Source organism: Drosophila hydei, unplaced genomic scaffold (assembly GCF_003285905.1).
Source record: "Drosophila hydei strain 15085-1641.00,03,60 unplaced genomic scaffold, DhydRS2 tig00000090-arrow-arrow-pilon, whole genome shotgun sequence".
NCBI classification, from domain to species: Eukaryota; Metazoa; Arthropoda; class Insecta; order Diptera; family Drosophilidae; genus Drosophila; species Drosophila hydei.
Window position 1 is genome coordinate 1,881,993 of NW_022045662.1, and position 26,524 is coordinate 1,908,516.

The following is a 26,524-nucleotide window of genomic DNA, read 5'->3' on the forward strand; positions in this document are numbered from 1 at the left end:
TCTATCAAAAATTCACGAACAGCTGTTTCCCCTCTGGATATTCTCGTCTAGTTTTTAGAGCTTAAAACAAAAATTAATATTTGCTCTTTGTTCCATTACATTTTTACGACACACGCACAGTAATTAAAAAGCGGGCAACTTTTTAATCTGGCAACCGATTGTTAGCTGCGTGAGGTGAGACATGTACCTTTCTAATGTTATCAACGTTCAATAGATGGCGTTACGTATTCCATGATTTAAATAAAAATTCCCCTAATTTTTTAAACATACTGTGTATACATACTCGATACTCTAAGTGCATTCATTTTTGCTGCAATTTGTTTCATTCATATAACTTATTTCATGCAATTAAATTTAATTGAATTCTAAAATTTCGATATTATAAAAATAAGATGAGTGAAATTACCAGCTGTTCGATACTTAAATGCCACACTGCTTATCGATATCAATTGACTTGATTTGACTGTAGTCTTCTTCTTGTTATGTGTGCCAACGCATCGCTGTGACTGGCAGTTTTACAAGAACCACATAGCATTGAAGAGATAAAATTCACATATACAGAGACTGTGTAATTTCAACACACAAGAGCAGGCGAAATCCAGCACGTTTGTGGGTACAAGAAATTAAACGAATACGAATGAGTTATTAAGCACGAGCTAAAGTTAACCCCAACAAACGAAAGTAACTGATATTGTAATTGGCAAGTTCATTGCACGAGTAATATATTTGGTTATATACATACATATATAAATATATATACATATATGTATATATATCTATGCGTTCGTGTGTATGCAAGTGCGTGTGTATTTGTGTAGTAAGCATGTGTGTGAATAAGAAATTTGCGAACTCGATAAAACATCGTGCAGATTGTTAAGTGGCAGTCCGACCTACGTTCAATATATATATATATTATTTGTATATATATATATATATACTTTGATATATATATACATATGTGCACACAATGTATTCGTGTTTCTCCTGCCAAAGCAGCGCATAAGCTCATAGGATGTTCATAGATAATAGTAGGTCGGGCAAGCAACGTCAAGAGACAAAAACCGAAAACAGAAGCTGAAGCAGAACCGGAGCGAGATGTGAGAAGCGGCTAAAAAAAAAGCTAAAACAATAGTGAGTCAAGTGTTTTGGTGCTGTTAAATTTTCCGTGTGTGTTTGTTTTGTATACTATTTTTTTTTTCGTAATCCGAGTGTGCAGGTGTTGCACCAAAATTTTTCAAATTTCTTTTATATACCTATATATATATATTTATATAAAAACAAAAAAAAAAATAAAATCCCTAAAGCGCTAGGTAGCATAAATTTTTTTTTTTTTTTTTTTTTTTGTGGCATGTTTCAAGCCAAACACAAAAATCCCGCAGTGTAAAACGAGGCAGTAGCAACAGCAGCAGCATAAGAAGAAGAACCAAAAAAGAAAACTTGTTTGAAACAAGCAAACGCCAAGACGAGACAACGACGACGAACAAGACGCTAAAAGGCAATTTAAACTCTGAGCTGAGACGTGCAAAGCAAAGCAAAGTAAAGCAGAAACAGAAGCAACAACAGCGGCGGTAGCGGCAGCGGCATTTGCAGTCGTCTGCTTTTTCAGCCAAACGCGAATAATATCAAACGCGATTGGCGATTAGCGATAGGCGATAACATACAAAACAATATAACAGCACCAACAGCCGAAGCATGGATGAGGATGACAACATATCCAATGCTGATATAAGTATCGACGAAGAAGATGATGACGACGATGAGCAGGAACAGCAGCACCCACAGCAGCAGCAACCACAGCAACAACAACATCAACATCATATACAACAACAGCAGAGTAGCAGCAGACGACGAGCGGGCAATCGCGATCGAATCGATCTGGTTCAGCTTCAATCATATCGGCAACAATTTCAGCTGGCAAATGTGGCCAGCAGCAGCAGCAGCAGTACGAGCAGCAGCACTACAAGCGCAGATAGCGGCGCAGCTCGCACTGTTGCCGCAGAAGCTGGCGCGGCCGGCAATTCACCGTTCCACGATTGGGATACACAACAGAGTAGCGCTGCCCGCAGCGGCAATAGCAATACCGGCAGCGGACTGCAAACGAACTCAGAGGAACTGAACGATGCTGGCGCTGGGAATGCAGGCGCTAAACCCACCTTCTTTTTTAGCACATCGTCGTTTATATTGCGTAGCCGAAAGGATGTGGCCGCTTTAATTAATACAGAATGTTGCCGTGGCAGTCCAACGCCCGATTTAGATTCCATAATGGATACACTATTTAATCCTGGCACTCCCATCGACAATCCCGATAATATTGAATGGATACGTTGGCTGATAGCTGGCGGTCGCACGCCCAAGGAATTTGTCAAAATTGGTAAGTACAAAAAATGAAGAGTCAAGCAGAAACTAACAAAGAGAGAGAGAGAGCGTCATAACAAAGTTCTCAAAATTGTTATAATTTAATTTATCGATAAATCGCATTAGCGATATTTGTATCGTTAACACCAGGGCTAAGCCAGCTGATCGTGCAAGTCGTTGCCCCTGAAAATTGATGTGTGCGAGTGCCTGCTGTTGGTATGTGCACGTTTGTGTGTGTTTGTTTGAGTTGGTTGTAGGGCATGGTATATGGCACGCAAGTAAAAGCAAGGTGCAAGCAGCGTGACAGTGCAACGCCATGGTAACAAGAAACAACAAAACAATCAAATTATATATGAACATAGAGCCTAATCAAACAGATACACTTACACACAGAAAGAGACATTTACATTCGTTAACTTCAGCCTATTTAGCACACATTTAATCTGGCAACATTATCTATTTACATTGTGCCAGGCAGAGTGCGTCGCGAACATTGGCAACCCCCAGATGGCCGTCGCTGTCCCACTTGTCACACACGCACATGGCGCTGTTGCACCTTGTGCCTGTCAGCTGTTGTTCGGCTTGCCTTGCGTAATGCTTCCGCAGCATCCGTACAAATAAACGCATCTGCGTCTGATTGAGTGGTCACCCTTGTTAAAGAGAGCGATTGCTTTGCTCTTTTTTCAAATGTTTTTTTTTTTTCAGCTTTAATTTAGCAAGAAGCTTGATTATATGTACAATGTATATATAAACATATATATATTTCTGTGTATGCGCAAATAAGAAAATCATTTCAAGCAATTGCAAAATTGCAAATGAAAACGCTACGTGCCAGTGCCATGGAAACAACACACACACACACGCATCTCGGTAACATCTCGGCGCACACACGCACATGAAAGGTAGTACACTGGGAAAAGTTTATTGACCGTCATTGTTGTTGATTTGACAATTGTGTTGACACGCCATGTTTCATGTACAGTGCAGGCAGCGCATGTGATACAGAGCGAAAGCTATGCTCATAACTATCGCACACATAATTTACATTACAAATGCCGGCTGTGGCACCACGGTGCAATCTGCATATATTTTGCTCGCTCACTCGCTCTTGTTCTACTTTTTCATTATACTATCTTTTGGGCCTTGCAATTCCTCGTTGACCGACCGTTATTGTTGTTGGTACTGCTCGCATACAAGCAAACATAAATATGTCTGTGTGTGTGCAGTATAAATTGCATTTGCTCATTCAATTTGCTGAAAGAAATACAGAAATCATCAAATGGGTATTTGATCGAACTTTGTCAACCAAAATAAAAATAAAAGAAAAGGCAATGACAGCAAGTGAGGAAGGGGCGACGCATACGCAGAGTTGCACGGCAACTTGTCGATCGCTATTGCCAGATTTTACAAAATTGTCAATCAATTTTACAGGTTTACTGCGTTAGCTGCTGTTTTTTGTTGTTGCCCTTTTGCGATTGTTAGCCTTCGGCATTACGCTTGACCTTTTTTGCCGAGGCCCAGGCAAAGAAAAGTCAAAGACAAGTCACGCAACACATTAAATATGCCAAACAGCAATGAGTGCATCATATTTATTTTTGGAATTTAATCAAATCAATAAAAAGAGCGTATCAACAGCGGCAACAACAACACTAAGAACAGCAACGACAGGCGGGTTTTCGTCTTTGGGCGGTTGATCACGCCCAATATGTGAGCTATGCAAAGTACTCTAACATCACCAGTGCTGCTAGCCGTAGACTAAAAAAAAGCTAGTTTCGGAGAGGAAATTAAAAAGATACATTTACTTATACATAAATGTATATATCAATTATATTATAGTTTCATTATGATATTAATACATAATAATAACAAATGCTGATAATTATGTAAAACCACTATTTAAAAATTAGCGTCTTTGCTCTTGAAATAACGACAAAACAGCTGAATGGGTAGCACTGATTGACAACAAGTACTACTGCTTGCGATAGGTACTTGAAAAAGCGATATAAGTATCGATGTCGCATGCAACAACTGCATTTTCATTTACATTTAATTCAATGATTTTTTTAATGCAGTTCAAAAGGTCAATAATCAAGCTTTCGAGTAGAGTATCGTGTAGAATATCGCACTATTGCAAATCGATAATAACGAATCAATTCTTATCAAGTAACGAAACAACTTGTCATTCCGATCAGGGACAACTATCGAAATGTTATAATTCAAATGAGCAAATATCGATAAATATGAGGAACAATTAGATTTTTTTTATTTAAATTCGAATGCCATTTCTTGTAAAAACTAATTTAATTTTTTTTCTACAGTTCGCAGCTACGATAATCATGCCAAATGCGGTTTGGTTTGGGTGCCTCACGTGGTGGCATATCGCTGTCGCACCTGCGGAATTTCGCCATGCATGTCGATATGTCGCGATTGCTTTAAGAAGGGCAATCATACCAACCATGACTTTAATATGTTCTTGTCACAGGCAGGTGGCGCCTGCGATTGCGGCGATACGTCTGTGATGAAGGCGGAGGGATTCTGCAGTGATCATGGCATCAATAATCGAGTCAATCGCGATCCGGTGCCCAATAATCTGTTGGCCGTTGCGGAGGCAATCATGCCAAAGTTGCTGTTCCGTCTGCTGCAACATTTTCGAGAGGACAGCGATGTTTCATTGGCGCCTGCCCTCACCGCGTATTCGTGCGAGGCTTTCGCCAATATGCTAATCGATTTGAACAATATGGGCGAGATAATGCGCAAAGTGATGACCCGCACGCTAATCAATGCCGATGTCTATTCATATTTTATGGAAACACCCTTCCAGGATACGCGCAACGGACGCTTTCTCAAGGCGAATCGTGAGAAATATGAGGATGCGGTCAATCGGTTTCCCAATCCCGAGCCGCCCGATGAGTATCGCGATTTGCCAGCTTTGGGCAAGAAACTGGTGCACACGACACTGCTCGAGGAATTCATATTTTGGACATTTAAATTTGAATTTCCACAAACGTTGGTCTGCTTTCTGCTCAACATGTTGCCCGATCAGGATTACAAGGTGAGCATATCTCTGCGTGTAATTTGCGTTTCATATAGTTTTAACAATTGTGTGTTTTGTATACGTTTAGGAACATCTGACGCGAACATTTGTGATGCACTATAGTCGCATTCCATCGGTGCTTGAAATGTCCAGGGATCCGGATACGCTTAGCAACCGGGTTGTCCATATGAGCGTGCAGCTCTTCTCTAATGAAAGCTTGGCCCTTAAAATGGTCAACGAGCTGTCGCTGTTGCATGTGATGATAATCAGTTTAAAACTGATGATGTCCAAGATACTCATACAAAATACGCTGCACGGTAATACAATGAATCAATCACATTCAAACGAATTGCTCATTGCGTATTTTTCTTGTCTATTTTACAGATCCCTCAAAGAACTTTCATTTTGTGATCGATTGTACACGGCAAGTGATGAAGGATCATTGCTATTGGCCACTCGTATCGGACTTTAATAATGTCCTATCGCATGAGTCTGTCGCATTGGTCTTTCTTCGCGATGATAATCTCATTGACATGTGGTTTCAGTTCCTGCAAATGTTGCAGGGCATGAATGTGAATGTTAGAGAAACGGCATCGCATGTTGAATTCGAGCCGAATAGCTATTATGCCGCATTCTCATGTGAGCTGGAGGCGAGCGCCTACCCCATGTGGTCCATCATATCTCATCTGCAGGATGGCACCCATGCGCATCTCGCCAAAAAGATCATTAACTACTGTGTAACAACGCTGCACGAATGGCTAGACTCGATCTACTTCAGGGAGCCCAAATTGTCGCTGGTAAAATTGAATTAAAGCATTTCTCACATTTACCTTTACTAATTGCCATTTCGTTCCTTACTTTGTTATAGGAGGAAATGATGCAGGCCTCATTTCATTTTCCGCTGCATCGATATTTAGCCGCCTTTGTCTGTCAAGCCGTCACCAAAATGGGCATCAGCCTCAGCGATGTACTACCCTCACGTCCCGACATTTTACCTTTGCTAATGATACATCCGTTGCGAGTGCAGGTGAGTTGCTCAATTCCAACATATATATACAAATATATATCTAAATAACTTGTAAACATCATTGTATATACTTTTCTGATCTGTCATATATACTGCTCGCATAAATTCTCGATTATTGCTCAACTAGAGATAAGAAGAACATGTGTATCTCTTTAGCTGTATTTTTTCAATACATTTTTCTGGTTTTCAATTTATAAGTGAACTTTAAAAACATTACAAATTAGTAAATCGTCTGAAAGATTTTGGTCGTTTTGGCTTACAATTTCTGTAGCGGAAAAATATATAAATATATATATTTTCCGATGAGAACCAATAGCCGAGTAGAGTTTTTTCTATATACTATAACTTCTTCGTGAAACTATTCGTTTGATATCTCTATATATAAATATTAAATGTTCTTACTAGAATTTTATTTTATATAGATCAATATATAATTTCTAAGTCTTTTCCAAAAAAAAAAAATGCTGGTTGAAATATAGTTATAATGTCTCCATGATATGTTCGCGTTTACAATTTTTTTTTTATATAAAAACTTTTCTCATTAGTCTAGAAAGCAGTATGCTTTTGAGTGTCTCTAAAATGTTATCATTGCTAGAAACGCCGATATCGTAAATGACATCGATCATTATAATTTAAATGGAAAAATATTGAAATATTTTTTTTATATTTTGTTTTTGTTTTATTAGTTACATAGGCCTATGTATTTTGTGTATGCCAATAGGTAACATGTATGTTGTTTATAACTAAAATTTTCAATTCAAGTTTTTTTTTATAAGCAGCAATGTCTGTGTGCATGTGTACATATATACATATATACATATATACATATATATACATGCACAGAAAGCTATATTATCTGAGAGATGGGTTCTATATTATCATCGCGAATAATCAGCGTCTACTTAATGTTTTTTGGCACTTGAACGTGGGGCGTAAAGTTATATGTGATAATTTTAGGTGCCACAAAGCCACCATAGCCGGGACGTCCCTTATAGTAGAGGCCAATGCCAGCTAATGGCACCGGCGGTTGTGACACTACATCCTGTATATCTATAAATGGCACCGTGCTCTGTGCCGCATCCTTGTCCATGCCCGAATTGACAAATTCGACATATTGATTGTGCTTGGATATTGGCAGCGAGGTGACCACTGTCCTCGTGGGCACATCTGCATTATAGATGTTTATCTTTTGTCTGCAATAGAGAGAAAGTAGTGTTAATTGACGATAGATTGGATATTTGTGCTTTCTATTCATTATGTCGCACTCACCTGCGTTCGCCGCTAACATCGGTGTTGTCATTCGATTGCCAAACGCTGTTCACTTCCGGCTGTATGAGTTCGCCCTTCTTAAAATCAAACTCAGTGAGCCGCGCTTCGAGATTGAGATGAGCACCGAGAAGACGAAAACGTACACCGGTGACCACAAAGCTGTAGTCATCCGTTTTCATGATGTCATCCAAATCAATGGAGCGACTCTCATAGCTCAAAGTATGATAGTCAATGCCTTTGGCAACATTTCGATCAAAGATTTTGTAATCATCGACGGGCTTCCAAGACAATGTCGACTCATTGATGGCGCCACGTGGCAGCAGTTGACCCTCTTGTATCTGTAGATGGAACACACGATTGCGTTTCACAAAACGCAGGCCAGTGACCACACTATGGGCAGCAAATAAATTAATTTGTTAACTATATTTGAAAGATGATTTGAATGTGCACTCACTTGTTCTGCTTGACATCCGCCACGGATTCGCGTAGATTGAAGAAACGATCCGACTTCAAACTCTGCTCGTCGCACAGACAGAAACAGTAGCTGCAATGCCAGAAGAGGTAACGCCACCAGCTATCCACCTTAGTGGTGCCTCGCACACATCTCTGACGCTGTCCAAGCACACGTCCATTTTCGTATTCGATATATTCATAGCGACGCGTGCTATTCATTGCCGCCGGGCATACCCACATGTCGGAGTCAACAAACTGACAGTTGTAGAGGCGACCCGTACACTTGGGTTGCCGCGAGCAAAAGTATTCCTTAAAGCAGCCCTCGCTTCGAGTCGATTGATAGAATGAGCATGTCTCGCGGCATGTCTCATCTGAATTAAGATCCACTTCGTTCTCAATATAGCCCTGCAGTAGGCGTGTCACTTCGTCATATGTTTTATTCGGTATGAAACGGTCGGGATCACATCTCCAGATAATGCGATCGGAACGTCTCATCACCTCTTTAAGTAGTTTTAATGTTCGCTCTGTGCGCTTCTCGTAGTCGCGACGCATTAACTCTGCTTCCTGTGAGAAATTGCCACGCCCATATACGCGCAGCATCATCCATGAGAATTCTATCATTGTGTAGCCTTTCAATTCGGTTAGTGCAATATCTGTGTACAGTGAATACACAAATTGTTGGGCCGATTGTTTTGTGTGACACATTTGATCCGCTGATACCTAAAAAATCCGAAATGTTTATTGTTGTTGCGTGCAATGTGAACAAATGATATTCTGTTACGTGCACTAAATAATTGCTGCAATATCGATAACACAGCTGAGTTGTTATAAATTCCAATTATTAAAAAAAATAACAAACATTCATACATTCTCTTTCTCTCGTTTCTCTCTTTTTCACTTAAACTCCTGTTTACGTTATCAATAGCACATCTCAATTACAGTTATGACCTGCCATACGTTCCAATTAAAAATCTGCTGCATGATTTTGCTCTCTTTCTCTCTCTCACGTTCACATTTTTTTTTATTTACATTCTATAGAAATAAAAAAGACAGCCATCATTCCGTTTCCGCTGTGTCGCCTTGCTACTGCGTGTTGCAGGGTGCAAACAACCAGCCAAGCAGTGGGACCGATAAGCGTATGAATGAGATAAGCGTGAATGAGAGAGAGAGAGACAGAGAGACAGAGAGATCAAGTAATTTGGCGTATGTTTTGTATGTAATGCATTCACAAGCTAACTAACTAACCACCATTGCCCTGTAGTAAAGTGCTTGTTTGACCATATATTCTTCGATTGTTTGAAATATTTGCGACATCGAATAATGTTTATCGTTGCGTAACACTGTCTCAGCTAAATCCAATACGGCGCGCTCCTCCAGTCCATCGCTCGACACTGGTTTCATTAGAGTGTTCTAATAAGAATTAAAAATCATTTTCAAATAATATAGAAGGTTTCAGGGCAAGGCGCCCTGGCCATCGTATGTCGTGTAATGGTGGTACCTTATAAAAGTCAAATATACGATTCAGTTCTGCCAATTTCATCTCCAGTTGATTCCACTCAAAATGATGCATGATTTTATACTTTTCACTGGCAAATTCGCGTCCCATTTGACTCTTATTGATGAAGTTGCGATGCGAATCGTACACCTTGCGCAGTTGTGTATCCTTGTTGTTTTGGCTATTTGCCGTTTTGTTTAAATAATTCCAGAGCGCGCGTTCCAAACTTAAATATTCGATGCGCAGAGCGTCCACCCCAGTCATAGGAATCCGATGCACATATGCTGACTGCGCAGAAGCGCCAGCGCCAACATAGATCAGTATCATAAGCAAAAACAACATTATCGCTGAGATTATGTTATTGCTCTTGCCGTTGCTCTTTTACGTTGTACAGCTTATGCGATTGACGGATTTGACGAGGAATTCACTGTTTATCTTTTGACACTTCTCTAAGGGTTATTGGCTTTTTCTTCCTTTTTTTTATCTCTTGAGCTGCGTGCCAAAATGGCCAGTAAGCAGTAGCAAAAGAAGCGTTGCCAGCCTTTTCGAACAAAGGCAGCCACTCGGTTTTTAATTTGGATATGTATGCATGTGCATGCATGTACGTATGCGTGTATTCGCGCTGTAGTAAGTTCTCACACTACCATATGCAGTAGTGTAATTTGTTAAATGCTTAATTTCAATTAAGTTTTGTTTGCATTATTTTATTTTGCGATTTATTTTAATTTGTTGCTGAACAGCGTTGTGTCGCTGCTGTTGCCTGGTTGTTTTGCTACTGTTTGCTGCTTTCAGTCGCTCTGACTTTTGTGAAACGCGTGCTGTGTGTATATATGAATGTATGTGTATATATATGACTGTATATCTATGTGTGTGTGAGTGTGACGCACACACATTTAGAATCAGAATTTACTCCCGTTCACTGCGTTCGTCGCTCCCTTGAGCCGCTTTCGAGTACTTTTTTTTTGTAATTCTTATTAGTTTTCGTATTGTGTTGTGTGGTTATGCCGTTTTTCTACACGTCTTGTGTTCGTTGTCGACGACGCTGAGCAAGTTCGTAAAAAAAAACGCTGTCTCTGAGCTTTGCTTCATTGTGTGACCAGACACAGAGCAGTTTAAGCATTCGAAAAGTGGCTGCTGTGTGTGCACTTTTTGCACATTGGTTTGAGTGAATAAATGAGAGAGTGCGCACTATTGGACGTTCAGCTAAATCTGACAATATTTACGATACAATGGGGCGGAGTCGGGCAACAATGGACGATCAGCTGTGTGCACCTGCTCAACCTTAAATTAATGTCGATAGTTATGACGTCACATTCACATATCAGCTGTACAGACGACAATAAGCCGTCTCTCGTACCTTCACTTTTTCTTCGGCTTCAATGCTCTCGCGCGTTCTCTCTTTGTCTCTCTCGTGTGCCACCACCATGACATGCATTAAAAAAAAAAACAAAGGCCTGATGAAGCGCTGTTGGGGGCAGCGCAGCTGCATTGCCCTATTCTCAAACTCGCGTTTTGTTGGTGTTTGTTTGTTTGTACGCATTGTTTACATTAGACAAGACCTTTGACCTCAGTATGCGTATGTAAGTAGATGTTTACACATATACGTGTTTATATGTATATATCTGTAGTGTGTGGGTGGTTGTGTGTACACATGGGCTGATTTTGCAAATTTAACATTTTTGTTATTTGCGCACCTTCAGCATTGATTAAATAAATGAAATTTGTTGCTAATTCGCATGCGTTCGCTTGTATTTGTGGATATTTGAATTCATGTAGCTTTATGTGTGTGTGTCCGAGTGTGGAGTGTGGCTCATCTTTTGGCTTTGCTTTGTGTGGCTGTCCGTCCCATTACATTCCGCTGTTTCGGCTTGCGATGAGTAATACACATGAATATTGAGTTGATACCGACGCGGTTCAAGTTATGGACTTTCTTTTGGGGTTGCCCAATTGGCAAAATTAAGAACAAATAAACACAAAGGCAAAAGGCGAGAGACGTTTAGCGACTGGACCGGAAAGTCGAGTTCAATTGGATCCATTTCTGGGAACGTTTTAAAGTCAACAACGGTGACAACAACAACTAACTAACTAAACCAACTCAACGCGATGAATCATTCATTCATTTATCCATGTAGGAAGTCAAATTCACATGCACAAGCTATTTTTTGAATTGGAATTTGCATCGTTTAGGTTACCTCATAGCTAGCCACCAGTTGGGTTAGCAAATTGCCAGATGATGAATTTGGCTTATTATCATTGCCATTGCCCAGCAGCGTTAAGTGCAATCGATCCATGAGATAATGCACCGAATGGGCATTGGGCGATACGGTCCATTCGGCAAATGTGATCAGCGTGCTCATCTCTAGCTTATCCTTGTATAACTCGTAATTCTGCATTTGCTGGTATCGTGACGAGATACGATTCATCGTATCCGATATATCGTTCATTTTTCCCATTAACGGTACATTATTACTAATGAAGTTGTTAACGGACTCAATAGCCAGCGCCACATACTGCGAGTGCTGCAGTTTAAGATTATTTAGATTAGTATACATTAAATTAATGAAAAAATTGTGTTTAGCCCACCTGTGCTTCCGTCTCGTCAATCTGTCTGCTGACTTCCTTTAAGCGTTGCAGTACTTTTCGCTGTTTTTCGCGCATCAATGGAAATTCAATATTCTGCGCCAATGGCGACGATTGGACAATATCCCACGCCTTGAGAACACCGGTGGTTACTTCCTTAACAATATGTATTATATCTAATACATCCTCAATGACCGCCTCTGTTGGTGTCGGTTGGCCGCCCAATAGCAACAGCAAACTCAACACCACCAACGTGCTCGGTGACTGCAGCTGCATGGTTTGGTTTATTTATTGACTCGCTCAAGTTTTTTTTTTTGCAATCAAACAAGTAATGCTGACACCAAAACAATACAACACGAGCACTACAACAACAGCAACAATTGCCTAGCGACTGGAATTCACTCAACTACGTCAGTTGAAAGGCAAAACGCGAATGGCGGTAACTGCGGTCGCTTCTATCTGTGGCTCATTTTTTGTCTGTGATGGCTGCTCTCGCCGTTAGCTTAGTTTGTATTTCTGTACTTCTTTTGCGCTCAAGACATTTTCTCTTTGTTAAATTTTTACAGTTGCACGCGAGCAGCATAGGTCAACGCATAAGTGCGAGTGAGCAAACAATAACACACAGCAACAAACATGCGTATCGGCCTTCGCAGTGCTGCCACACTGTTGAAAAATTTACTTTTGAATAATTCGTTTAAATCCGGTCGCTAAATCTTATCGATAACAATATTCAAGTATGGGGTTATTTAAAATCGCTATTTTCGTTTTTGTTTTATAAATTTGAATCTTTTCAGTTGTCATGTTATCGATTCGAGTCGTTATGATTTCGATTACCGTGACTGCATACAACACTATGCTTTTTTTTTGACTTGCTTATCGTGCGTTTGTTGACATTCGAATATGGGACTTTCCCTCTTATTTTGAACTTTGAATCGAGCAACACATTAAAGAGATAGTTAAATTTGATAACAATTTTGATAATAACAAACTTATCAAATAATTAAAATTTTCCATTATTTAATACATGTTCATTATTTTTTATTTATTTTGTAGAGCTTTTTCTACGAAATTCTTGCCGGAAAATGGGTGCGCAACGGTCTGCAAATCAAGGGCCAAGCAATGACCTACATACAAGCGAACTTTTGCAATTCCATGGCCGACATGGATCTATTCTTTTTGCAAATTTGCGCAACAAACCTGTCGCAATACTTCTTTCTGCAAAATACGATCGAATTGTTCGACGTGGGTCAATGGCTGGAAACGGCGCCGCTGAAACAGCCGCAAAAACCGGAACAATCATCGATGCTAGAGGGCTTCCTCACATTCCTGGCCACCCTGGTGACAAGTCGCACCAATTTAGGCAACGATGAGGCCACCCAATGCATCATTGAGATTAGCGCCCTATTGGCAACTGAAAATAAGACACACTCGCAGCTGCTTGAACTGATGCCCGAGCGTTCGGGCAATGTGCATACAAAGAACTTTGAGACGTTCCTCAAGAAGCTTTCCGTATATAAGGCCCCATCTAGCGGATCAGAGAATCTGGAACAGGGTCTCTTCACTCCCATCGATGAGGTGTGGGAGGAATATTATGATCCATTGCATGTGCTGCTGCGCGCTGTGCATCGGCGTGACTTCCAATCGTCGCTGGATCGCTTCACCAACTATGTGAAGTCCAAGGACAAAATGCCAGCCAGTGGAAATTTATGGCCACCTTTTCGATTGCCATTGCCGGTGGGCAGCTCATTCACCGATCCCTGCCGAATTCTTAACTCCCGTCTCTTCCACTCGACCATATTGTCGATTTTCTTTCGGGCCGTGCACACGCGAGATGTGTCCGAGCATCTGCTCGCCTTGGCTGTCTTTCTGCTGGAGATAGCCGTGGAGACGAGCAGCGATATAAATGCAGCCGGAGCGGGATCAGGAGCTGGCACATCGTCCAATTCGTTTGGCGGCGCTGCAGCCTCACCAGTTGCCATGGTCGAGTGTGAGCCGCAGCATAAATCTGGCTACTATTATGGCGGCAATAGACGTGAGCCGCCCAAGCTCTTCCACTGTTATCCCACGGACAATCTCAGCTGCAATCTGCGACATGTGGTGACAAAGGTTTCGCTAAAGTCGCGTGATCCACAGGTGACCACGTCCAGCTACCGCTCGAATCCGTTCTTCACAGATCTGGACTTCGATGTCGATACGGGAGCAATGCGCATGATTGGCGACACCTACGGCCTGGATGATCTCGATGAAACATCGGGTGCAATGAGTGTGGCACGCACGCAACAGCAGCGCAACAATAATGCGCTCACACGCATGCGCATGGAGGTGGCATTGGTGCCCGATCTGTCGGTGGTTGCCGAAACGGGCGTTGTTTTACTACAGCCGGATGGCAATGATGCCGATGGCCATGATGCGGCCATGGATATGAGTCCGGCCACGGCCGATTTTCATCATTTTCCATTGCAACAGATAACGCTGCCCGAGAGCGGCATGGAAGTGGCCATAAGACGTGATCTCCTGCTAGCCGAGACGACGACATCAACAGCAACTGGAGCGGCATTGACGCACGACGATCGTGATAGGGATCGAGATAGGGATAGGGATCGGGATCGGGATAGGGAGCGTGAGCCACGTCACACTGGCTCCACGAACACAACCAATGAAATGTTCTCACCCACAACGCCAACGGGCGGCATGCTGTTGCCCTTCCAGCGGGTGCGTCTGCCAGTGGCTGTGCCTAGCAGCAACATGGATGTGGTGCCATCGAATGCGTTGAGCAGCGGTGCTGTTGTTGGTGCCAGCAGTCGTATGAGCTACGATCCAAGTGGCGGACGCAAGCGAACCGTTGACATTGCCATCGGTGGCCCCGGCAACAAGGATGAGCTACATATGGATGAGAGCATATTGTCGCTGCTGCTCAAGCTGCATTCGCAGCTAAGCGGCAATTTGGACAGCTTCTCGCTCAGCGATGGCGGCAGTGGTAGCAGCAACAGCAGCAGCAACTCTACGGCCTCGGCCTCGCCCTCGGCCATGGATGTGGACTGTAATGAGGCGAGCACCTCGACGAGCACAGCGCTGGCCGAGCGTGGCCATCATTTTAGCTCTAGCTATAAGCACATCCGAGTGTCCAATTCACGCATCGGCGACGGGCCCTTCTTCATTGGGAATCTGCTGCGCAAGATCGCGACACGGGATGAGCAGTGTGCGCAGAGCATCGATGATATACGGGCGCGACTCTGGCCCAATCAGCGCGAGAAACAGGCGGAGGCGCGTGCGCGCGAGACCAAGGAGAAGGAGGAGCGCCGAAAGAAGGCACGCGAGCGGCAACAGAAAATGATGCAGGACTTTGCCAATAAGCAGAAACAGTTTATGCAATCGGCCGCGGCGGCGGCCAACAATATGGACTTTGGGCCGGAGGATGAGGACGAGGAGGCCATGTACGAGGAGCAGCCAAGGGAAAAGGAATACGATTGCATCATCTGCAATTGCACAACGGCCAGCACCGAAACGAATCCCATTGGCCTCGTTGTCCTGGTCGAGTCCAGCGGCATCGTTGGCCATCGACGTCGCATTGCCGAACGTCTGCCCCTGCCCCTAAATGATACGGACAAAGAGCGTTTGGCGCACACCACGCGATTGGCCAGCGAATTTGCCCGGCGCACCGAACTGCTTGGGCTCAAGTTTGGCGACGAGTCGTGGTATCTATCCAATAACATGGCCTACGACAACGGCGTCCATGTGCAGTCGTGCGGCCATCATGTGCATCTCAGCTGCCTGGAGGCGTATCTGAAGACGCTCTACACGACGCAACGACAGCCCGTGCAGGATCGTGGCGAATTCTATTGTCCTGTCTGCCGACAGCTATCAAACTCTGTGCTTCCACTCAGTCCACAGCTGGACAGGCCGACGCATCTGGTCCGCTCCGGCAATCAGCCGTTCGAGCAGCTAGTCGCCGATCTCACTGATCTGATCAAGGAGAATGAAACGATACCGGTAAGTCCGCAACTTCAACTTCAACTTGAATTTTTCTTTCCACGTCCATAGTCAAGTCTTTGTTCTTTGTAAAACTGTTATATGCTCTGTTATACGGCGTGTAACATATGTATAACATAGTTATCTAGAAAACAGCACTGTTAACAGCTCAGTAACTGTTAACAGCTCAGCAACTGTTAACGTATAACATAGAAAGCTTTCTTAACAGAATGGGCAAGAACGATGGAGATGGAGGTAGAGATAGAGATAGAGATAGAGATAGAGATAGAGATAGAGATAGAGATAGAGATAGAGATAGAGATAGAGATAGAGATAGAGATAGAGATAGAGATAGAGATAGAGATAGAGATAGAGATAGAGATAGAGATAGAGATAGAGATAGAGATAGAGATAGAGATAGAGATAGAGATAGAGATAGAGATAGAGATAGAGATAGAGATAGAGATAGAGAGAGAGAGAGATATATAGAGATATAGAGAGATAGAGAGAGAGAGATATATATAGAGATATAGAGATATAGATAGGGATAGACAGTTGAACAGATAGAGATGATGATTCAGAGAACAAAATAAGAAGAATTGAAAACGTTCTACACAACGTCGCTAACATCATAGTTGGAGTTAGGAAAAATAATGGAAATATTGAGATAAAGAATGAGGAGCGTAGCATGTAAATTGATAACAATAAACATCGCAGTTTGATAAGCGAAAATTGCGAACTGAGATAAAAAAAAGTTCGCCTACAAGTGAAGCCTGAAGAGTCGTCTAATGTTACTTCTCCTAACGTAACGTTAACAGAAGCTGTTAACAGAGCAAATGATGTTAACTTTAAGAGAAAAATTGACATTGAACTGGAATGCAGAGAATATTATTTGATGAACTCTCTTCCTTTTAGCAACCGACAAAACTAATCGAGGCCATGGGTCATGCCATGGAGGTGATGACCAACATAGCGCAGCGCAAGGTCAAATCTTCGAAGATCACATTTCGGAAGCTGTTCATATTTGTGACATCGATAGCGCGCACCAATCTGGAGGCAGAGATCATACAACGGGGTGGGTCGCTGTGCTCCTCGAATGCGACGCGCTACAAGCCGAAACGGGATTGCATTGTGCCACTGTTGCATGTGCTGTCGGTGCATGTGCGCGTCCTGGTCGAATGGCCGCTGTGGAGCAGCTGGGCATCGCTGGCCGGGATGCCGGTCACCGACGCGGAGCCATTGCCCACGCATTGTCGCGAGGTGATTCCCAGTCTGCTGGCGGATCCCATAGCGCTACTGCTCAAATTCATATTGCTGGCGCCGCTGCATCTCGATCAGGGTAAGTCGATGCGACAGCTACCACTGCAGGCTGCAGGCGCTAACCGTTTTCTTTGTCCATAGATTACTTCACCTGCATGGTTAAGGTCATGTACAATCTGCTCTACTATCAGATTGTTGCGCAGTTGTGCGTTACGCTCACCGAGCTCGAGTGCGATCACATTTTGGCCAATTACAGCAGCGAAGCAGTTCCAGTTGGGTCGCCCGCCACAGCAGCAACAGAAACTGCTGCAGCAGCAGCAGCAGCAGCAGCAGCAGCAGCGAATAGCAGCAGTGGGAGCGGGAGCAGCGGTAGCAATCGTCGCAGCAGCAGCGCACGTTTTGGCCCAGCGCAGAGCTGTGCGGAGTTGGGCAGGGCGATGGCCTTGGTACTAAATCAAACGAATCGTCTAACGCATCTGCGACGTGACAGCCTGCCCAGCACCAGTAGCAGCAGCAGCACCACCAACACCACAACAACAACAGCAGGAGCAGCTGGTGGCAACAGCAGCACCAGCAGCCGAACGGACACTGAGCTCAATCTGAAGTCAATGGAGCTGCAGCTGCAATCGTTGTGTTTGCCATTTTTGCGAATTGCCGCGCTGCTGCGTCAACATCTATATAGGCACGAGATGCCAGAGATATCGGCGCCTGGCCTGGAATTTGTGCGTTTGGTTTACTATTTGGAACTGGTCACAGATTCCATGGACTGGGATTGCTTTAATGCATCGAAGGGATTATGCTTTATACCCGGCACCGAGCATACCTTGCCACAGTTTTGGTGCAAGCAGCTAATGGACGTTCATCCGCCATCCGATACGGTGCGCGAGCTGATACTCATGAACCAACACTCGCTGTGGCAGCAGCCGCGTCTGCTAGAGCTGCCGCGCGAATACGAGCGTCTCTTTACGGTGAGTGTTTGCAGCAAGAGAGAAAGAGAGAGAGAGAGATTTTGCAAGTATTTGAAAATATTACATGGAAATCCAAATGTACGTTATGTTAAAACATTAACATAGCATTAACATAGGAGAAATATGTTAACCTATTTCCTTAACAGTTAACTTAAAAGACAAAAGACATTTAACTTAAAAGATGTTTAGCTACATTTGCTATGCACTTAACATAGCAGACAAATGTTAAGACTACATAACCAATTAAGCCGCTGTTTAAATAGTCTGCAGGCATATGTTAACAGAAAGTCGCTAACAGTTGGTAACCAGTTCACTTGACAGACAAATTTGATAGCCAGTTAACATGATAGATAATTGTTCACTGAGAAATGCTAAGACTTAAGCTCTGATATATATTGATTATGATTCATATTTACATTATGTTTACAGTACTATCATGAACGTCCATGCCTCAACTGCTATAAGGTGCCGAAGGAGAGTTCCATTTGTTTGCTGTGCGGCACAATTGTGTGCCTCAAGCAGAACTGCTGTGCCGAAAAGGAATGCTGTGAAGCCGTGCGGGTATATATAAACATCATATATATATATATATATATATCTGATTGATCAAATGATTTGTCTTGCATCTTAATTAGCACACACTATCCTGCGGCGGCGGCATTGGCATCTTTTTGGTTGTCACCTCGACGTATATAATTGTCATTAGGGGGCGACGCGCCTGCCTGTGGGGCTCACTCTATCTGGATGATTTCGATGAGGAGGATCGTGATCTCAAGTAGGTGTTACGTGCAAGATCCAATGGAATTTGGCTAATTATTGATGAATGCGTTTTGTTGCAGACGCGGCAAGCCGCTGTATCTGAGTCAAGATCGATTCAATTTGCTGGAATCACAGTGGCTTTCACATAAATTTGCACACACAAAGCATACATGGGTGTTCCATCGTGATCTCTTGTGAAACATGGAAGACCTATTGCGCAGCATACAGGAGCTGGTTGGCCAGATCTAAGCCGGAAGGAGAGAGAGCGAAAGAAATCAAACCAAACCGAAAGCGTGATTCGAACCCTCACCTCCCTCCACCCCAGCTACGTTTTGATCTATGAAAACGGTGCGATGCGATGCGATGCGATGCAGTGCAAATTGCATCTGGGTCTAAGCTGCATATACCTGGTCTCTCATCAGCTCCCCCCTCCCCACACACACACAAACACACACACACATACACATACACACACACACACAATGTTCTGTCTTACAAAAAAAAAAAAAAAAAACAAAAAAAAAACAAAAAACAAAAATGTTTCGCGCTTAACATATACAAACATATTTCTAGTTGCGCGCCCTATCCGGCGATTGCCTATGATAAATATGTATATGTATATGTGTATATATAAATATGTATATGTATAGGTATATATATATATATATATATATATATATATATATATATATATATATATATGTATATATATATATATATATATATATATATATGTATATATATATATATATATGTATATATATATATGCATACAGTGATGAGGAGCAGCCAGGATGTAGTTATAACGAGTCATATTTGATATATATATAAACATATATATATATATAGATATAGATATATATGTGTATGTATATAGAGAGAAACAGATAAAAATCTCATTCATATATATATATATATATATATATATATATATATATAAATATATATACATATATATATATTTATAAAACTATGCATATGAATGTATGTATGTATGTATATATATGTATATATATATATATATATATATATATATATATATATATATATATATATATATATATACATGCACCTAACGAAAATAAAAAAAAAAACAAAACAAAATAAATCAATATATAAAAAAATAAATAAAAGACACAATACGCTAACTATAAACATTATTATGTTATATTATATTATAAATATATATATATACTCTATGAACACACAACTTTCTGAAATATTTAAACTGTATGACTTATAAATATTGTTGAAATAATTATGCAACGTCTTTTGCTCTAATCCTACTAATGCACTCTGTAGATCAAGATGTCCACTGTATTGATATTTGGTTAGGTTTATCTAAGCTATACACACACACATATACACACACTCACACATTCACAAACACACACACAGACAAACAAAAACTTTGGCCTCATGAGTTTGTGCATGTAAAAAACGAAAACGAAAATTTAATTCAAATATAGTTACAATATACACATATACCTATGTATATATATGTTTATATATATATAGACATATGCATACACATATATATATATACAACTCGATGGATATTTACAAGAATATATATGCAACACATTTACAGTTATCAAATATTCCACAGAAAATGTTAAACGAAAAGCGAATTGTGAGAATCGAGCATAGAGAATGACGACGAGGAGCGCTTAAAAAAATTTAAAAAAATATATAAATATATAGAAATTACAAAAAATAATCATAATAAAGAATTAAATATTAAATATTAAAAAGAAAAAATAATATAAATAAAATATATAATAACAAAATGAATTGTGAAAACTGTTTGTGAATTTGTTATTAGTTTTAAATGATTGCAAGCTAATATTGTTTAATGTACAACTGTATAAACAAAAGAAAACAACAAAACTAATCGAAAAAAAATCGGTAAACGAAATCAATGCACATTTTCTAATTTCCAGGGCTTTGCGAGTTGTGGGCAGTTGTCAACCAGCGTTAGGGGCACTCACAAATTGTGCACGTTTTTTTTCTTCAATTTTTTTTTTTAAATTAACTCATTTTTTAGAATCTCAATATTAGTCGTAAGCTAAGCGATGTGTCAATTCAAAATTAGTTTATTAATTCCTAAAAGAAAAACAAAAATATAAATTTAACAAAAAAAAAAAAAAAAAAAAAATAATAATAAAATTTGGATTTTTTTTCTTATAACTTTTCAATTCATTTATACCAATTATTTAAGAAATATGCAAAAAAAAAGACGTGATAAATACGTATTTATTTCCATTATTTTTGCGATTTTTTGTTGCTCTTTTATAAATGTAAATAGTTAATAAATTATTCGACTTCAGAAATATTTAAATATATGTAGAAATATGTAGGTGTATGTGTAAGTATGTACATACATATGTTTGAGCATATGACCATAAGATCTCTTCATATATATGTATTCAGATGCATGTAAACATATGCATTCTTATGCATGTGTGTGTGTACATGTCTTAAGGCACTTCAAGCGATAGATGTGTATGAATATGTGTGTATAGGTGTGCTTATCGATAGGTGTATCGATAGACTGTGGTAGGCGCGCTGCTTGAAATATGCATAATCGAAACGAGCTGAGCAACTAGTTGCAATACATGCCGCACTCTTCGCACCTTCTGCCAAGCCGTTTGTCGGGATTCGGCAGGGGCGAGGCTGGAGTTGGAGTGATTGGGTTTGGTTTGCGACGAGGCTTGCGAATGCGTGGATGTGGGTCGGAACGGTGTGCTACCATGTGTTCGCGTATCTCGTCGCGTCGCAACTGGAGGTCGAGCCATTGGAGATGGGCATGCCGCAGCACATGCTGATCCAAGTGGTCGGAGGCCAGCGTGATGCCAGCTGTGGATAGATCGTGCATCATATCAGCAATGTCGTCCGGCTGGCCGCTGAGCGTAAAGAACCAGATGCCGCCTTTCGGAAGCAGGCCATATGATTCCTCCTCATCATAATCCTCATAATCCTCATCATCCTCCTCCTCCTCCTCAACCTCCTCCTCCTCCTCAACCTCCTCAATCTCCTCAACCTCATCAATCTCATCAACCTCATCAATCTCATCAACCTCTTCAACTTCCTCAACCTCCTCAATCTCCTCAATTTCCTCAATCTCCTCAAGCTCCTCAAGCTCCTCAAGCTCCTCAACCTGCTCCTCCTCAAACTCCTCCTCCTCAAACTCCTCCTCCTCAAACTCCTCCTCCTCAAACTCCTCCTCCTCAAACTCCTCCTCCTCAACTTCCTCCTCCTCCTCTTCCACTTCCACCACCTCCTCCTCCTCCTCTTCCTCCTCCTCTTCCTCCTCTTCCTCCTCTTCCTCCTCCTCCTCTTCCTCCTCCTCTTCCTCTTCCTCATTCTCCATATCCTCCTGGAATGGCGTTGTTTCCCGGTCATCTTCGCTATCATAAAAGGGCGTCGTCGAGCGATTATCCTCGTCTGTTAGTTCTTGCAGCTGTGTCACTTCTTCTTCGTATTTGTATTTGTCCAGCTCGTCCAAGGACTCCTCTAGATATTCCTCCTTGAAGTCATCTGCGTCCTCATCCACTGCCGCTGGCTGTTCGATCTGTCGACTGCTCCGTACCGGAAAGTTGAGATGCCGCTCGAGCTCGCTGAGCTTGGGCAATGACTTTAGCTCGTTGCGCACCACCCTAATCTCGTCCACCAGGTGATCCGTTGTGTTCGGTGGCAGCATGTTCTTCATGCAGCTCTGCTTGGGAAAGATGAACATCGCTGGCGTCATCTTCTCCTTCCACTGGCCAATAAAGATCGGCGGCATGATCGAAATGTTGCGCTGCATCTGAGGCGGAGCTTCGCTGAGCAGATCCCGGAACAGGGCTGGGGGCAGGGTGCCCGGGCCAAAGACACAGCCGGCATCGAAGCCAGGCGGCAGGTGGCGCTGTGGCAAGTAAACCGGATCACGCCTGATCATGCCCGATTGCAGCGAGAAATATTCTGGAGGCAACTGAAACTTGGGCGTCTCCTCACGCATCACAGCGCAGGCGACCTCCGACTCATGCGGATGGACGACATCGGAGAGCACGGTGATGCACAGCCGCGTCTGGTAGTGCACCATCATCGGCACAGTGCTCAGATCGGGCACATAGATGCGATACTGGGTCTGGTGATGGGCAAAGCGATCCACCTTGGCCAGCGAATCGGCATGTGCAATGATATAGCCAACGCACATCTCCGGATGCAGGCGTTCAGGCCGGATGCTGCGATCATTGGGCACGCCCGTTGGAATTGGCGACGGTATCCTGGTGAGTGGCAGGCCCAGCAGGGCGGCGCATGCGTACGGCTGACTCCGGTGCTGAGACTGAACCTCCGCCATGCGGCGGCGGCCCACGAACAGTGGCGGCGTCGGCCCACAATGGCGCGGCTGCAGCAGCCCGCTCGGATAGAACTTGTGGGCCAGCACGCCGGCCGGAAAAACGCCGCCAGCATTGAAATCCTTTGGCAGCAGCTGCGGCGGCAAGTACGTCATCTTGTGCAGCGGCGCATTCCTTGGGAACAGCTGGCGCGGTATCTCGAAAACGATGCAGCGAGTCTCCTGCGAGCTCTGCGCCGCCGCCGAATCGTGTCGATGCTCCAGCGGCGAGAGCGCGCTCAACACAATCCCGTCCACATCGATGTGCCCCTTGGCCAAAACCAGCTCCGTCAAATTGGGCAAATAGCGAGGATTCCTGTTCGTCACATACTTGGGCGGCACATGATGATGCTTATTCTTTTTCGCTGTGGAAGAGAGAAGCTCAAAATTATTATAAAAAATAATATAATATATAAATAAAAAATAAACAATACAAAGAAAAATCGAAAAATTAAAAAAAAAATCAAGCCACAAATATTTTTTGAAGCAGGAAATAAAAGACTAAAAATCGTTTTTAAATAATTTTTAAATACAGAAAAAATGCTTAAAAACAAGCTTACAAATTTTTATGTATTGTATCTAAAATTGAAAAGCTTAAAATAATTTTAAGAAAGATATAGTTAGGTAAAAAAAATATAAAAAATATATAAAAAATGTGTGCATTGAAGAAAATCTCTAAAAAACGTTAAAAACTTTATGTTACAAAGAAAAAATTAAAAAGTTCTAAAAAAAAAAGAAATATTAAGGTATAGCAAATAAATAAAAATAATAGAAAAATAAATAAAAATAAAATAAAAGTAAGTAAGAAAGAGTTTAAAATTAAAAAAAGGGCAATTAAATAAAAAAAATATTAAGCTTGGAAATAATATTTTTAAAATATTGTGTTGTGCAGAAAAAAGTGTCAAAAAAATTAAATAATTAATAATTTTAAAAAGAGAACGAAGTGAAAATTCTAAAAAATAAAAATAAAAATAAAAATATTTAAGCTATAAAATAAAATGTAAATTAAATATAACTATGAAAACTTAAATTAAAAATAAGAACTATAAATTATTGTTGAAAAATTCTTTAGAAAGAAAAATAATTTCAAAATTAAAAAGAATAAATAAAATAAATAAAATAAAATTGATCAGAGAGAGGTGATAAGTAAAATAAAACAAGATAAAAAAATTTAACAATTATGGAAAAAAATTTAAATTAAAATAATAAAAATAAAACTGCAAACATTATGAAAAAAATGTTAAATAAAAACTGATAAATAAATAAATTAAAATTGAAATAAGTTAAAAAAAATAAATTAAATTAAAAGCTACAAAGCAAATGATTTTTTTATTTGACATAAAAGAGAGAAAAGAATGTTAGAAGAAGGTAAGAAGAAGAACGTGAAAATGTGAAAAGAATGTTTGCAAATAAAAGTTGCGGCTAGAATCAAAGCGCAAGAAGAAGAAACAGCTGCAGCAGCTGCAGCATCCGAAGAAGAAGAAGAAATAGGAAATGTAAAGAATTCGATTAGAATTGTCGCTTGCCTGGTGCTGGTCCGGTGGCTATGCCCACCAACATCGTCCGAGTGCATTCGGTCTGCTGCGCAGCTGCAGCGGCCTCTGCCTCTGAATCCATTTTCTGACTGAGTTGAGACGAATCTGTGCTCTACACCGAAGCACTTCTCAAAGCACACTCTGCGCCTCAAGGTGCTGCCCATGGCCAGGACTTTTTGCGCATGGGTCACACTGACTGCTCGCACGGCAGCAACACTAATTTCTGCCAATTGCCATTGTTTTCGCATTAGGCAACACTAGTGCAGGCGCGACAGAGTAGGCGAATGTCTCCAAATTAATTTCCAATTCAGATCGGATGTTCGCAGTGCACAGTGTGGGCGTGGCCAGCCCCAGCAGACAGCAACTTTGATCGTTAGCTAGCCTTGGAGTGGGACCTGCTCAACGCTTAGCTTGCTGAGGCGCAAAAAGGACGCTTGCTGTGTGCCCCATGCGTCGTTGTAGGCCTGCCACAGGCACAGGGCATTTGCCAGTCGATCACAGCCGACCTAGGACCAGCTCTAGCTGTGCTTTCAGCTAGCTGTGCCTTTAGAGTTCAGTAAAAATTGTAGCTAAATTTAGGTGTGCAAACGATATCCAGAAGCAAACCAATTGAAATACCAAACATTCGCTCTACATACATACAAACACGCACAGACACACACACACACACACACACACTCATATAACATATAAATTGGTCAAAATGAGCCTGGGCAGCACTGGCCGACAGCGACGAGCTGCAGCGCCGCTCAAGAAGGCAAATGTCAAGGCGCAGCCTTTGGAGCTGCTCGTGGTTGGACAGCAGCTGACAATGCGACCAGTCAAGCCAAGGCGCACAGTCAAGTCAATGGCAACAGTTGCTGCCCCAGCAGCCACAGCAGCTGCCGCAGCACGTGCCAAGTCACCTGTCGCGGGCACAGAGCAGCTCCTGGAAGATGGCAACTATGTGTATGTGTTCAAGTCGTATCCTTTCGAACTGTGGCGCCAGCACACACAGCTGGACATGCCGCGGGAGTCGCCGCCACTGCTGGTCAAGCAGCAGCAGTTGCCGCCGTCGTCGCCGCCGCCGCCGCCGCAGCCGCCGCAGCAGCTGCCAATTGCCCAGCAGGTGCTCGACGCCCGCTTCCTGGCCGAACTCTTCGACGAGCTGCTCCTGTGTGATGACTGATCCTTGTTCCTTCCGCTCTTTTGTATATACTCTATATATATGTATGTATGTATGTATGTTAAGCTCCTTCGTTCACTTATGCGAATATACTAAATTCATAATACCCTAGCCCAATGTGTCCACATATAGGGTATATGTGTGCGTGTAGCTCAAAGTCGAACTCACTCGCAGCTATCACAGGTAAAATTTCGAAATTAGTAAAATTGGACAATTAGTTCGATTTCGAATTCATTTTCGAAGTAGCTTCGAATATACACAAAATGGTTGACATAAA

General features: G+C 42.0%; 3 protein-coding genes across 6 annotated transcripts; 1 reads left to right on the top strand and 2 right to left on the bottom strand.

Moving 5' to 3' along the window:
• The first annotated feature begins 472 nt into the window (after nucleotides 1-472).
• Nucleotides 473-19,646, top strand: LOC111594272 (E3 ubiquitin-protein ligase Ubr3). Of its 3 annotated transcripts, none has more exons than XM_030223025.1 (12): nucleotides 473-1,131; nucleotides 1,359-2,371; nucleotides 4,674-5,407; nucleotides 5,478-5,706; nucleotides 5,774-6,186; nucleotides 6,258-6,416; nucleotides 13,267-16,203; nucleotides 17,098-17,521; nucleotides 17,584-18,410; nucleotides 18,840-18,971; nucleotides 19,046-19,185; nucleotides 19,250-19,646. In XM_030223025.1, exons 2-12 carry the CDS (start codon nucleotides 1,693-1,695, stop codon nucleotides 19,365-19,367), a joined length of 6,792 nt encoding a protein of 2,263 aa, XP_030078885.1. In that variant the 5' UTR covers nucleotides 473-1,131; nucleotides 1,359-1,692; the 3' UTR covers nucleotides 19,368-19,646. The 3 variants fall into 3 exon arrangements, with proteins under 3 accessions (XP_030078885.1, XP_030078886.1, XP_030078887.1); XM_030223026.1 differs by having other exon boundaries at nucleotides 473-613; XM_030223027.1 differs by having other exon boundaries at nucleotides 473-609.
• Nucleotides 7,070-12,695, bottom strand: LOC111594271. 2 transcript variants are annotated; one of them, XM_023307500.2, is made up of 5 exons: nucleotides 12,217-12,695; nucleotides 11,826-12,152; nucleotides 8,140-8,858; nucleotides 7,686-8,075; nucleotides 7,070-7,609 (listed from the first exon to the last, which is right to left on the bottom strand). In XM_023307500.2, the coding sequence occupies exons 1-5, from the start codon at nucleotides 12,487-12,489 to the stop codon at nucleotides 7,315-7,317; spliced, it is 2,004 nt and encodes a 667-aa protein (XP_023163268.1). In that variant the 5' UTR covers nucleotides 12,490-12,695; the 3' UTR covers nucleotides 7,070-7,314. The 2 variants fall into 2 exon arrangements, with proteins under 2 accessions (XP_023163268.1, XP_023163269.1); XM_023307501.2 differs by lacking the exons at nucleotides 11,826-12,152; nucleotides 12,217-12,695 and adding exons at nucleotides 9,384-9,548; nucleotides 9,637-10,722.
• Nucleotides 19,647-21,774: 2,128 nt separating the features above from the next.
• LOC111594276 (DM7 family protein GM11958) lies at nucleotides 21,775-25,233 on the bottom strand. Its single transcript, XM_030223052.1, has 3 exons — nucleotides 25,074-25,233; nucleotides 22,513-23,912; nucleotides 21,775-22,329 (listed from the first exon to the last, which is right to left on the bottom strand). Exons 1-3 carry the CDS (start codon nucleotides 25,162-25,164, stop codon nucleotides 21,775-21,777), a joined length of 2,046 nt encoding a protein of 681 aa, XP_030078912.1. The 5' UTR covers nucleotides 25,165-25,233.
• Between the last annotated feature and the right edge of the window lie 1,291 nt (nucleotides 25,234-26,524).